Source organism: Gavialis gangeticus, unplaced genomic scaffold (assembly GCF_001723915.1).
Source record: "Gavialis gangeticus isolate Ggan-Ray unplaced genomic scaffold, GavGan_comp1, whole genome shotgun sequence".
Classification (NCBI taxonomy): Eukaryota; Metazoa; Chordata; order Crocodylia; family Gavialidae; genus Gavialis; species Gavialis gangeticus.
The window spans coordinates 130430238-130442865 of record NW_017728992.1 but is presented as its reverse complement, the minus strand read 5'-3'; the positions used below and the strand labels follow the sequence as shown (position 1 = coordinate 130442865).

The 12628-nt window shown below is 38.7% G+C and overlaps 1 protein-coding gene across 1 annotated transcript in view; it reads right to left on the bottom strand.

Annotated features, from left to right (window-relative positions):
* Window positions 1–875: 875 nt before the first annotated feature.
* The window catches only part of PREX2 (phosphatidylinositol-3,4,5-trisphosphate dependent Rac exchange factor 2), a 397279-nt gene continuing 385526 nt past the window's right edge, over window positions 876–12628 (bottom strand). Inside the window, exons 39-40 of the mRNA XM_019527766.1 lie at window positions 9189–9256; window positions 876–4151 (exon numbers count right to left, since the gene is read on the bottom strand). Of these exons, the coding sequence (XP_019383311.1) occupies window positions 4106–4151; window positions 9189–9256 (114 nt within the window). The 3' untranslated portion in view covers window positions 876–4105. The remainder of the gene's footprint in view (window positions 4152–9188; window positions 9257–12628) is intronic.

Here is a 12628-nt window from a genome sequence, read left to right as displayed (position 1 = left end):
AGAGGGAACCAGCATTATGGTTATAGGTTAGGGGCTGACCCTCTCGGCAGCACAGAGGGATCTTGGAGTCAGGATTGACTCCAGGATGAATAGGAGTTGCCAATATGATGAAGCAATAGGCAGAGCCAACCGCACCCTGTCATGCATCAACAGGGGCATCACTAACAGGTCCAGAGAGGTCTTGCTCCCCCTCTATGCGGCGCTGGTCAAGCCGCAGCTGGAGTACTGTGTCCAGTTCTGGGTGCTGCACTTCAAGAGGGACATGGAGAACCTGGAGAGGGTCCAGAGGGGGCCACTCATATGGTTGGGGGCCTCCGTGGCCAGCCCTATGAGGAGAGGCTGAGGGACCTGAATCTCTTCACTCTCCACAAGAAGAGACTGAGTGGGGATCTTGTGGCTGCCTACAACTTTATCAGGGGCCAGCAGCAGGGACTCGGGGAAAGTCTGTTCACCAGGGCCCCCCTTGGAGTCACTAGGAACAATGGCCACAAGCTGAGGGAGGATAGGTTTAGGTTAGATATTAGGAAGAACTACTTCACTGTAAGGGTGGCCAGAGCCTGGAATAGGCTTCCCAGAGAGGTGGTGCTCTCACCTTCCCTGAAGATCTTCAAGAGGAGACTGGATAGGCACCTGGCTGGGGTCTTATGATCCCTCCCACCCCCAGTGCTCATTCCTGCCCATGACAGGGGGTCGGACTCGATGATCTAGGTCCCTTCCGACTCATTGATTCTATGATTCTATGACTGATGTACAAATAAGCAGCATAAATGGTTGTAGCAGAAGTAAAGATCTAATGAGCTGAGAGTTTTAGAACTCCTGTTAATCATTGTTTCTTGTCATTCACAAGCCTAAGAATTTATGAGCGGATAAATATACTGTGTAAACTGAAAATTGATTTTTTTATTGTGTATGCACTGTGGGAAGGGTAAATATATCCTACATGTTTACGCAACATTATAATTAGCTTTAGTCACAAACACATGTAAATGTGTAATTTGTAAGACGGTTTCTTCAATGCCTGGCTGAACTAACTGTGAACCAAAAATATTAGGATGTGTGATTAATTCAGAAAATAGAGGGGCAAGTAAAGAGATACAGAAAAGTCTAAAATGGCCATGACTATGATTTTCAAAAGAGCCCAAGCAAGTTACATACCCACTTCCCATAGAAATTCAATGGAAGCTGTGTGCCTAACCCTCTTCAGTGCCTCTGAAAATCCAAACCCCAAATCCCATTGGAAACTGTGGCCTAAATCCATAAAGCCCTCTGAAAATACAAACCTAAATATCTAAATTCATGCACAGCACAAGCCATTGGTGCTAGAGGCTGGATGCGCTTTGTATAATGAAGTTCAGAGAGTTAAGTAAACTCATATATATTTTTCAGAACAAAAGAGAACTGGGGACTCAAACCTTTCCTCTTCTCCACTAAATAGTCATTTAGACATACAATGTAACAACAGTTACAAAAGCGGAGGGTCAATACCTTCAGTGCTTACTCAAGAAAAATTGTAATTGAAGAATTTGGTCCAATGATTTTGGCCAATAGCTGTCAGTCCTCAGCTAGCATTTAACAAACATTTATTACCTGCACTTTCAAGTGCCAAAACCCCACTTATACTAAAATCATTACATGTGTAATATGATAGGTTTAATGTATTGCACTCCTACATCATTATTGTGACTCAGCTGATGTTCCAAAGTGCTCGACGGTAAGTTTAGTCACTAATAATGTGTGTGCATACAACAGATTTTCCTCTTGTAGAACTGTATCAGTTTCATTCAGCTGATAGCACTCAGTCTCTTAGTAAAAGATTTTGTAGCCAAATCTCACACCGAGAATTAGGTTCCTTACCAAGAATGTCTTCACATTCAAAAGCCTGTCTAATTCTATTCCAGCTGCATAGTTGGTCCAATAAAAATATCACCCTAAGAAATCCTTGCTCCTAGTAAAGCCTGACACTGCCAAACTAAATGTGTTACATGATTTGTGGTATAATACCTAGCATGAGAAAGCTTTGACTTCTGCACATTTCTGGTGTCTGAGCAAGCAGAAGCCTAAATTTACTTGGTAATACTTGCCTAGAGGAAGGATAATCTTAACCAGTATTGCCTTTGAATAAAACATGTCTAAGACTATGAGATTTGTGGACTAGAACAAAAACTGTATAAAACCAAAATCCATTCTTTTCTTATGTAAAAGCATTAAGTCATACTAGATAAAGAAAATGGGTTTTCCTACTTCCTATGTAGTTTAAGAAAGTAGAATTTCGTGTTTATCAAAATGTTGAAAAAAAGTTTCCAGCAAGTATCAGAAGGATGTAAACTTCAAGAATGGAGGGAAAATTGTGACTTTACAGAGTGTTCAGTATCATTTTTTGTCACAGTTAAAGGAAGTTAACAGATTTTATGTTTAAGCTTGGATGGCTACATAACTGGTATAACTAGATATACACATACTGCTACTATAATATATGTCTTTACACATACATTTGTGTGTATATAAAAATATTTACTTTGTTGTCAAAGTTAATATCTGCATATAAAATCAAGAATACTGAAGAATGTAGAAGTACTAACTTCTCCTTTGGAGAAAAGTAATAAACCAATTATATGTCCTATAGAAAGAACACTCTTTGTAAAATACAGCTTGTACTGAATTCTCATCTATTTCTGAGTTAATACATTTACTGAAATTTCATACGTGAACAGACAACATAGAACTGAAAAAACTATGTTGTAGAGGTTTGTGTGCAATTATAGAACTATAATTTGCCATAATACTTCATTTTTAGATTATATTAATCCCTCCCTAGTATCTAGTTACTACTACCAGATGCAATATTTTTAAATGTAATTCTACTTTAATGTGTATACATATGAAGGCTCTTTCAGGAACGTTTATTTTCTCTGGAAACACTTTGGCAGAAAATAATTAAACATGAATAATGTTTTTCCTGATCCATGTAGATATTCAAAACATCCTACAAAATCAAAATCATAAAATTATGAAACTACCAGTCTGCAAAACCAACTTCAATAGCCATAAAACTTTATGCCAACAAAATATTTTATATGCTGACATAAACATTTGACACAATGCTTTACTTACATACTATAAAATTCAAAATTTTCCAGTTCAAAGCTAGAGCACAGCCCTTTACCGAGTCTGGTTAGACATGATACCATGTACGATACTTTACAAGATAAACACAACTGTATGGAGATTTCTGAAATATAGAAGCCCAACAAAGTAGAGCAGCTGCTGCAGGCTAAAGTTTGACCTTCCTTCTAATGATATGTTAATACCACCCTCCTAATATCAATCACACTCTCTCTCCCAATGTATCTTCAAAAGCTATATTTTAATTTTTATGCAATTTAAAGGGTTGCACCATTTATACAAGATGAAATAACATGCTCTTTCAAATCTGTGATGACCATGGATTCTTACTAAAGTAACTGAGTTTACTGTGTTGGAATTCATATTGTACATTGACTGCTAGATCCACATAGTCATTCCAAACTCATTGGGACTATTTGTAGTTAGGTTCTTAGTCTTTAACATGTACATGTTTCATAGACCAAAAATGTTAATTTCTTATTGCTAAACTTTTGGAGAACATAATAACAGTATCTTAGTGGGAAAGACACAAGTTAATCAGTGAGAGAGATATAAATGCATAATGCATTTAGGTAATTTTAAACTTTTCTTCTTCCTGGAGTTCACTCTGTGGACTTGGATGACATTTTGATGTCGTTCACATGGGATGGCTTTTCTAATACTTCTGTCTATGTGCAAAAGGCAACTGTGTTGCTGACCTGGCCATGTCACCTGCAAATTCCAGTGTAAAATTTCCAGGAAAATCCCCACAGCGTTCAAATTTTACTCACGTGACACTACAGTACATGGAGCCCAAAAATATTTTTCAACAGTCTGTTACCCAATGATGACAGAGAAATATTTAAGGACAACCTATTTCTTTATCCTGAGTAAATAAATTCTACTTGTCACTTCACCAGGCATGTCCCATTAGAGTGCATCTTGATTTTGTTTTCTAGTCCAATATCTTAAAAGCAGTTTATTATATTTTGATTCTTTCTCCTTACTCTTCTCCAGCAGGAGGTGGAGGCTGGCACAGCTTGTATAATCTATCAAAAAAAGCACAAAGAATCACTGTGTTGTCAGAGGATAATGTCACCATTAAAACTAGCCAAATTCAGGCAAAAGGGGCTCAACCAAATAGAATCAATTCTGTATTCAATGGGCGCATCTACATGTGCACTTTACTGCAGAGTAGACTAATATGCTCTGCAGTAAAGTGTCACCATTTAAAAGTGTGCCACAATTAGGGTGGAGTAGACTAATTTACTCCAGTGTAGGATAGTCCTGTCAAACACAAGTACTATCCTATGCCAGAGTAAATGACTGTGATTAAATGAACACGTAGCTGGTGACAGGTGCAAACTGCACCCAGTTAGCTGAGTCAGCAGGGGGCCAGGCTCCTGCCTGCTGCTCTACCTGGGCTCAATTTACTCCTGTCACCAGGCACACATTCAGATGCTATGCCCAGATTAGTTTACTCCAGTGCAAATTCCACCAGAGTAATTTCAGTCACATTAATTGCAAGTATAGATATGTCCACTGGTTACATCTACACATACATTCATGTGCATGTCTACATGAAATGCTAACTCTGCAGTAGTTTAATAATACTGCACAGTAGCGTGTCACAGCCCAAACAGTACTGATACACTACTGCACAGTATTATTAGGCTACTGCACAGTAGCATCACTAAAAAGGCATTCACTGGCTCTGCTGCACAGTAACTCTGGTTACTGTGCATTTATTTAGTACTTGATTATACAAGTACTAAATTAAATGCACAGTAACCAGAGTTACTGCGTAGTAGCACCAGCAAACACCTTTTTAGTGATGCTACTGTGCAGTAGCCTAATAATACTGTGTAGCAGCATATTAGTACTGTTTGTCTTGTGACATACTACTATGGAGTATTACTAAACTTCTGCGGAGTTAGCGTCTCATATAGACATGCCAACTGTGTATCAGAAGAGACTCCACTGCAGTCAACAGCATAATATTGGTATAAAACCAGTGAGATCTGAATCCAGTTACAGAACTTTTATGGTGTTTGCAAAAATAAACACCTGCTTATTATTCAAACACCTCACTATTAGTAACTGTTCATATTCTAACATTCAATATCACCACAGCTAGACCTCCGTAAAACCATATGTAACTGCTGATCTGAGTGCCTAAAATGGAAAATCAGGTCTGGACACTGCTACTACTGACTTATTTTGTACTCCAGCTGCCACAGCTGTAAGGTCTTTCTCCATCAAACAAGTGATTGAGCATTAAAAACGCAGTGATTTTTGTAACAACATCTCCACTTAAGATAGCACTGCATCTCTTTCTCCTCTCTCTCAGGCATTTTAGTTCACATGCATAACAGTATGTGGTCCTAGCTGGCAGGTCCTCTCTCATTTTATTAACTACTTATTTTTTCATCTTTTGTGTAAGTGCTATTAATTGATGTCTTTATAATAGTAACTTAAAAGATACCTGGCCGACTCCAATGTGATTTGTAGTACGGCAAACTGAAGCATAGATCTGATCTGGATGGTAAGGCTGTGTGAATGATTCCAGCCTTTTTTTCTAGGCAATATAAAGTTACATTGCCTACAGTAATTACGGCTGTCTGAGATGTTGCCAGTGTGGCTCCTATTGTCAGTCTACATGCACCTTATGAGTGTTTGTGTACTGCCCTAATAAACACTGCTATTCAAACACTCCAGTGTCACCTTTTTCTCCTGTTAGTGAACATAAAAGGTGAAATGACAGCAGTTTCCTTCAGTTCCCATGCCATTTGAAGCCAAAACTAGATAGCTGTTGAGTCCAAAGAGGAAGAATGAAAGAAAGATCATGAATTCATACAGACATTTCTAAGAACAGGTACTGTAACAATTGTTTCTCTCTTCTTAAAGAATTCTCCATAAAGCTGACTGTAGATGATGAGCAAATATTATCCCCTCAAGATGTTTTGAAGCATAGTAGGCACACCAGTCAAACTAGGACTACAACTACTGCTCATCTGTCAGAAGCAACCTTTTACAAAGGTCAATGGATTACTCTACACCCCTGCCTAGCATATTCAGCGGCTGGCCTGCTTTTGAATCAGATGGAGGACGTACCTTAAACTCAGATGCAAGAAGTCCTTTTTGGTGGAAGAAATACATAAGCCAACAAACAACACTATCTGGTTTAATATGCTCTATGGTGAAAGAGCTTAGCCTTTAGAATGAGTTGTTAGGACAAAAATAGGATTATGGCTGAACACTTTAGTTTTCTTGGTCTCAGAGACCAATGCTGAAAATGAGTTTGGGCTTAGGTTTCAACAAAACCTTGTATCTATATAGAATATATAGACTATTCTATTCGATCTATATCGAATAGAATATAGATATAAGGGCTAGCAGATACATTTATTAGTGTCCGTCTGAAATGATAGCAACTAAGAAAATAGTCTTCAGTGGGCATGTCTACATGTGCTATTAATGTGCTTTAGGCTTACTGCACAATAAATTACTGTGCAGTAAGCCTTCCCAGGAAGCATATCTCCAAGTGCAACCTGTTGGGCACAGATTTGCTCACAATGGCAGCAGTCCAGGGCTTCTCCTGACCTGCTCTGCCCCCTTGCAGCAGCCAGGGGGAGCTCCAGGTTCCCCAGGGTGCTAACAAGGAACACAGGGGCCAGTTGTGATGTGCATGGGGCTAGGAGAGCTCTGCTGGCTGCAGCAGCAGCAGCAGCTGTCTCCTAGCCCTGTGCACTTTGGGATGGGACCTGATGTGCATGGGGCCAGAAGACAGCTGCTCCTGCAGCTGGCAGAGCTCTCCTGGCCCTGTGAAACACAGCTGCCAGCAAGCCCATCACAGGCAGGGCTTCCCTGCTCAGCAGGGGTTTCACCAGGAGCTGTCCCAAGTATGGGGCAGTAGTCATGTAAGAATATTTTGTAACAGGATGGATTAGCCCACTCTAACCTAATCAGCTGAGGTGTGGTGCAGCCCAGACACCAGCTACACTACCTTTGCCCTATTCTTGAATCCACTACTGGGCAAATGTAGTTGGCATCAAGGCATCTGATGGAAAGACATAGAAAAAGATAATAGATAATTGGAAAGATGTTGGATACTAAACCCAGACTAGAACAAAGGTTCTGGTACTTGGGACTGACATTACAGAAAAACAATGAATGGAAGACCTTTGCTGTAACAACCCTTGTCTGATAAATATGTGTGCTTAGGACATTCATCATGATGCTGCTGATTCTTGACAGTGAAAAATCCATCAAGGTTATCTCATTTTGTTTATAACCTGATAATCTGGGTCAGACCCTATGTCTATCTAGCCTATTACTCTGTCTCCAACAGGGGCAAGTAGTAACATTTTAGAGAGAGTATATGAGAAAGCCATGTCTGGTATAGTTCACTCCCCTCCTTTCATACCTTCCCTGGCATCAACCATCATTGGTTTAGGGATCCCTGACTTTCTATTTAGTAGCTCCTAATGGACATCTCCTCCAGGTATGTGTCTAATTCATTTTTGAACTAACTGCCTCTACAACTTCTGTGGCAAAGAGTTTCACAAATTCACAAAAGGGACTTCCTCTTGTTTGTTTAAAATCAGAATCCTGTTAATTTTAGTGGGCAATCCCTTTTTCTTATATTCTTGGAATTGGTAAATACCAGTTCCCTATGCATTTTATCCACACCCTTCATGATTTTATATCCCTCTCATCCTTCTTCTAACCCTTACTGTTATGGCAGCTGCTCCATAAGCACAATTATTTTGTTGCCCTTCTCTGTACCTTTTTCTACATCCATTTTGTGATATGGAGGCTAAAATTGCACACAGTATTCAAGATATGGCCCCATCTTGGATTTATCGTGACATAGTGATGTTTTCAATTCCCTTCCTAGCGATGCCAAACATTTTACTGGCTTTTCTGGCTACTGCTGTGAATTATGATGAGGTTTTAAAAACCAATCTACAATGACTCAAAGATCTCTTTCCTGAATAATAATAGATTGTTCATGGCCCAGCACTGTATATGTATAGTTGCAGTTATTTTTCCAGATATACATTATTTTGCATTGTTAACACTGAAGTTCATCTGACATTTTTTGTCCACTTGGTTCTGTGAAATCTTCCACGAATTCTTCACCATCAGTTTGGAATTTGACTACCAGGAATAATTTAGTATCACCTGCAAATTTAGCCATTTAGCCATTTCACTATTGCACTCCCTTTTCCAGATATTTTTTCTTATTCATCTCTCTTAATTATTACTTTATTTTTACTGGAATTTTAACACTTCAGTAGATCTATCTGCACACACGTATGTATGTATCAACATCTATGTAGCTATATAGTATATCAATTTGTAATTACTATTTAACAACAAAATATCATATTTTAAATCAACTTAGTAAACAATAACTAGATTAGTACAACCAGTTTAAGGCAAATCCAAGATGAAGAAACACACAGTGCCAGAGTGAGTTTAGTTATTTTCAAACGGTGAGCCCCTTACTTCTTTGAAAGCATTTGTCAAGTGTCTATAATCCATTATAGCATTAAAGTCTGCATAAATACAGCACAGTCATATTTTTCATTCTAATGGATGTTTTGGTAAGAGACAGAAATACTGCCTCATTTTTAAGCTAGTGGAAAACATGATTTAGATAAGATATTGCAGTATAATATTTTATAAAAACAGAGCATATAAGATATTGCAGTATAATATTTTATAAAAAAAATATTCAGACAAATATTTCCCATGAAAGATCACAGCCTGGAAGGATTCTCTCCTGCTCCATTTTTAAAAAGCCAAATCTACTCCTTATGATTTAAAAGAAGAAAGAAAATTTTCCTTTAACTTTTCTAAGTGATGCATATGATTTTTACTTTATAACTGCTTTACTTTTCATTGGATTAAAACAATTAAAAAACAAAGTAATTCTGTGGGCTTTATAAAGCCAAATTTTGCCTTTAAGTACACAGTCAACTCTGTGAGAGCTGCATGCATTCATGAATCTGGCAGAGAGAACTGTCACAAACTAGAAAAGTCTTAATTACAAGCAATTAAGTCTACCCTTTGGTTACCTTGGGACAGACTGTGGTGTTCTGTCCCTCACTCCTAAATTCTTGGCAGTGTTCTGCACTCTTGCTCCCTGAAAAAGAGAAACAATTTTGCTTCATATACAGCTAATGCAAGTTTTGGTGTACCTCCTGAATAAACATGTCACTGCAACCTTTATTAATAATTTTGCTTCATTAAGGATGCCCTACCTAACAAAAATTCTGCAGCCAACAAGGAAAAAAAACACATCCTAATAAAAGCAACTACAACTAATATTGACAAAAAGAAACTTTTCCAGTTCTCCAATTTGTTAAATAACTTATATTGTATAAATGTCAATCCAGACCAAAAGCAAGAGAACTGCTTAACAAAACCTGAGATTGTGAAGCAAGTGAAAAACTATACTGCTTATATACCTCTGATTTAATTTGAATGACATCTCTCACTCTTCCTAATAAGAGGCTTGATATCAGGCCCTTTATTCCAGCAAAACTCCCATTTATTATAATAAGAATTTGAATGAGCAAGTACTACATGTTCCTTCCTAGATCTAAGAATGCTTCCGGTGAGCACCTGCTTCTTCAACACAGAAAAGGCAGGCAGTGTTAAGGCATTATTTTGAGACTCAGTCTAAGAGGAACTCTGTGCTTTGCCCTTGGCTCTGTGTAAACTTGAGCAAATTAATTAATCTCATTGCGTCTCCTGTCCTCTATAAGATAGAACAAACAGTACTTCATTACCTCACAGGGATACTGTGAAGCTGAATTAATTAAAAGTATGAGTCAAACACACTGAAGAGCAACACAGAAAAGTGTCTATAGAGACACACAAGCCTCAACATGTGGAAGAGCAGTATGGGTAAAAATTCATGATAAAATTGGGGAGCTGGATTTTCAAACTAAGGTTTGACAAAATATTGTCTGATTGCATTTTCTAGATCTTAGAGGAATTGGAAGCTATCTCCTAAATTGCCTTTTCATTATTGTCTCTCTTGTGAATTCAAACTCAAAACAAAATAAAGGAAACATTAACAGATTTGCAGGACTTGAATAGGGTAGAATAGAATTGTACTTAGCTGTTTGCAGCATGGAAAAAACCCCACACACTTTACTGGAAGAAGCAATGCTCTAGTTCAACTTGGCTCTGCAGCATCTGTATAGATCAGGCACTTCCGCAGGGCTTTTTGGCACTTTTATCTGAAGTCAATCAGCTATTAGATAAAAGTGCCAAAAAAACCCCTACTAAAGCACCCAATCAATACAGATGTTGCAAATCCAGGTCAAACTAACTCTGCCTCTTCTGGGTATGTGCTGGGCTCAATGCAGGCCAAGCTGAGTAAGTACAAGTTGTTGTTTTTTTATGTCTGCAAGCAGCCTAAGTGCCTAAATCTTTTTAAAAACCCAGTAAGTGGAATGAAATTTGGAATATATATATATATATATATATATATATATATATGAATTTCAAAAGTAAATTCTTGATTGTAGAGATTGACATATGATTAATTTAACCAAATGCAACTGTATACATACTACATATATGAAAATATTAACATTAATCATAGGTAGACCTTGATCTGTAGTGGCATCTAAGAAAGAAATATCCACCTATTTTTACATCAATTGTATCATCCACATTATTCTATTGCAAAATTTTAAACAATTTAACACATCAGAATTTCTTTGGACCAGAAATGCTAAGTTTTGGACAACCATTGATTAATTGAACAACCACTGATCTGTATCTTAAGCAGGACTTTCCTCCTCTATTTCACCTTTTATAGGCAAGGGTTCTCTCTCTTTTTTTTTTTTTTTTTGGTGGTGATATCTTTTATTGGACCAACTGTATCACCAAAAAAATCCTTGGCTATGAAAGGCGAAATGGAGGAGGAAAGTCCTGCTTGAGATATACCAGCAGTCTTAGTGCAATGTGTGTGCATTAGGGGTGTGCGAAGAGGCCCTTATTCAATTTGGATTTGGATTCGGCCCAAATCAGGAACAGCGATTCAATTCGTTGATTCAGATCACTGTCCCTGATTCGATTCAGCCAAATCCGAATCTGAAGATTTGATGCTGATTCGGAGAATCAGTAATTTGGCCATAGACACAGCTTTAAACATTTTTTCTACATACCTTGAGGTAGAAGGCATGCCTCATGAACACTGTGATGCTGGGGTGGATGGAACATCCCACAGGAGTGTGCGGGGGGGTGCCCTCCATGTGCTCAGCAGCAAACCTAGAAGTGGATCAAAAGTACTTCTGGTCCACTTCCGGGTCTGCCAGGGAGCATGCTGCCCCCACCCTGCACTCCCCTGGCTCGACAATTGGCTACAGGGGGACCCTAGGTGCCCCCCAGACCCAGGAGGCACCAATCACCAAGCGGGGGGGGGGGTATGGGCCCCCCCGGTGGACCTGGAAGTGGACCAGAAGTGCTTCTGGTCCACTTCTGGGTCTGCTGATGAGTGCATTGGGGAGCCCCCCATGCTTCTGTGGGATGCTCCATGAGCCCCAGCCTTGCAGCATTGATGAGACACCTGCTACCTAGAGGTATGTAGAAAAAATATTTAAAGCTGTGTCTATGTCTGAATCTCCGAATCTTCCTGAATCTCTCCAAATCAATTTGGAGGGTTGTGATTCAATTTGGAGAGATTAAAGGGTTCTCTGATTCAATTCACATTTGGAGATTTGGCCACTGAATCATGCTGAATCTCCACCAAATTGAATAAGGGACCGAAGCTTTGCACAGCCCTAATGTACATAGTCCTGAGGTACTTATCTCTTTAACAGCTACCAATCACTTGCTATTTTACCCTAAGGAAAATGAAGTCCAGCCAGAAGAGATTTCCTCTCTTCTAAAAGAAGCTAAAGATATATGTCGAGCCCCTCATATACTTTTTCATTGCTAGTGGCTAACATTGCTTTGTTTTCTAATATGGTTTCTATCATTTTCATTTAATAAATCCCAAGAGATTCATAGAAGCCATGAACAGAAGCCAGAGTCATAGATGCACCAAGAATTTCTGAAAACTGATCAGACAAAACTGAAACCAGAAACTTTCAGCACTCGATAGAGTAGATCCCTGAAGGCAGGCTTATTATCCTTAGCATTCTGACTAGGTATTATAGGAATTCCTTTGGCTAGGAAGGCTCGAGCCCCTGCAACTGGAACTGGAAAAGTAGAAACAATTTATAACTGCCGGTTCATTATTTTACACTAGTTGCTTTCCTTTAAAAGATATCAAGTTAAAGCTTACTTTTTGAGGAGCCTTATGTGATCTGACTAAACATCATTAAAGGCCCTTGTTACATCTTACACTTTAAACTGAAAATATGTTAATTGGCTTAGAGTTCATGCCTGAGTGGGTGGTGGGGTGGTACAGGGACAGCATTTCCTGCCCCAATAAATAAGATAACATATTTTTGCTATTATTTCTAAGTAAACTGAACTAGGTTTAAAATTAAAC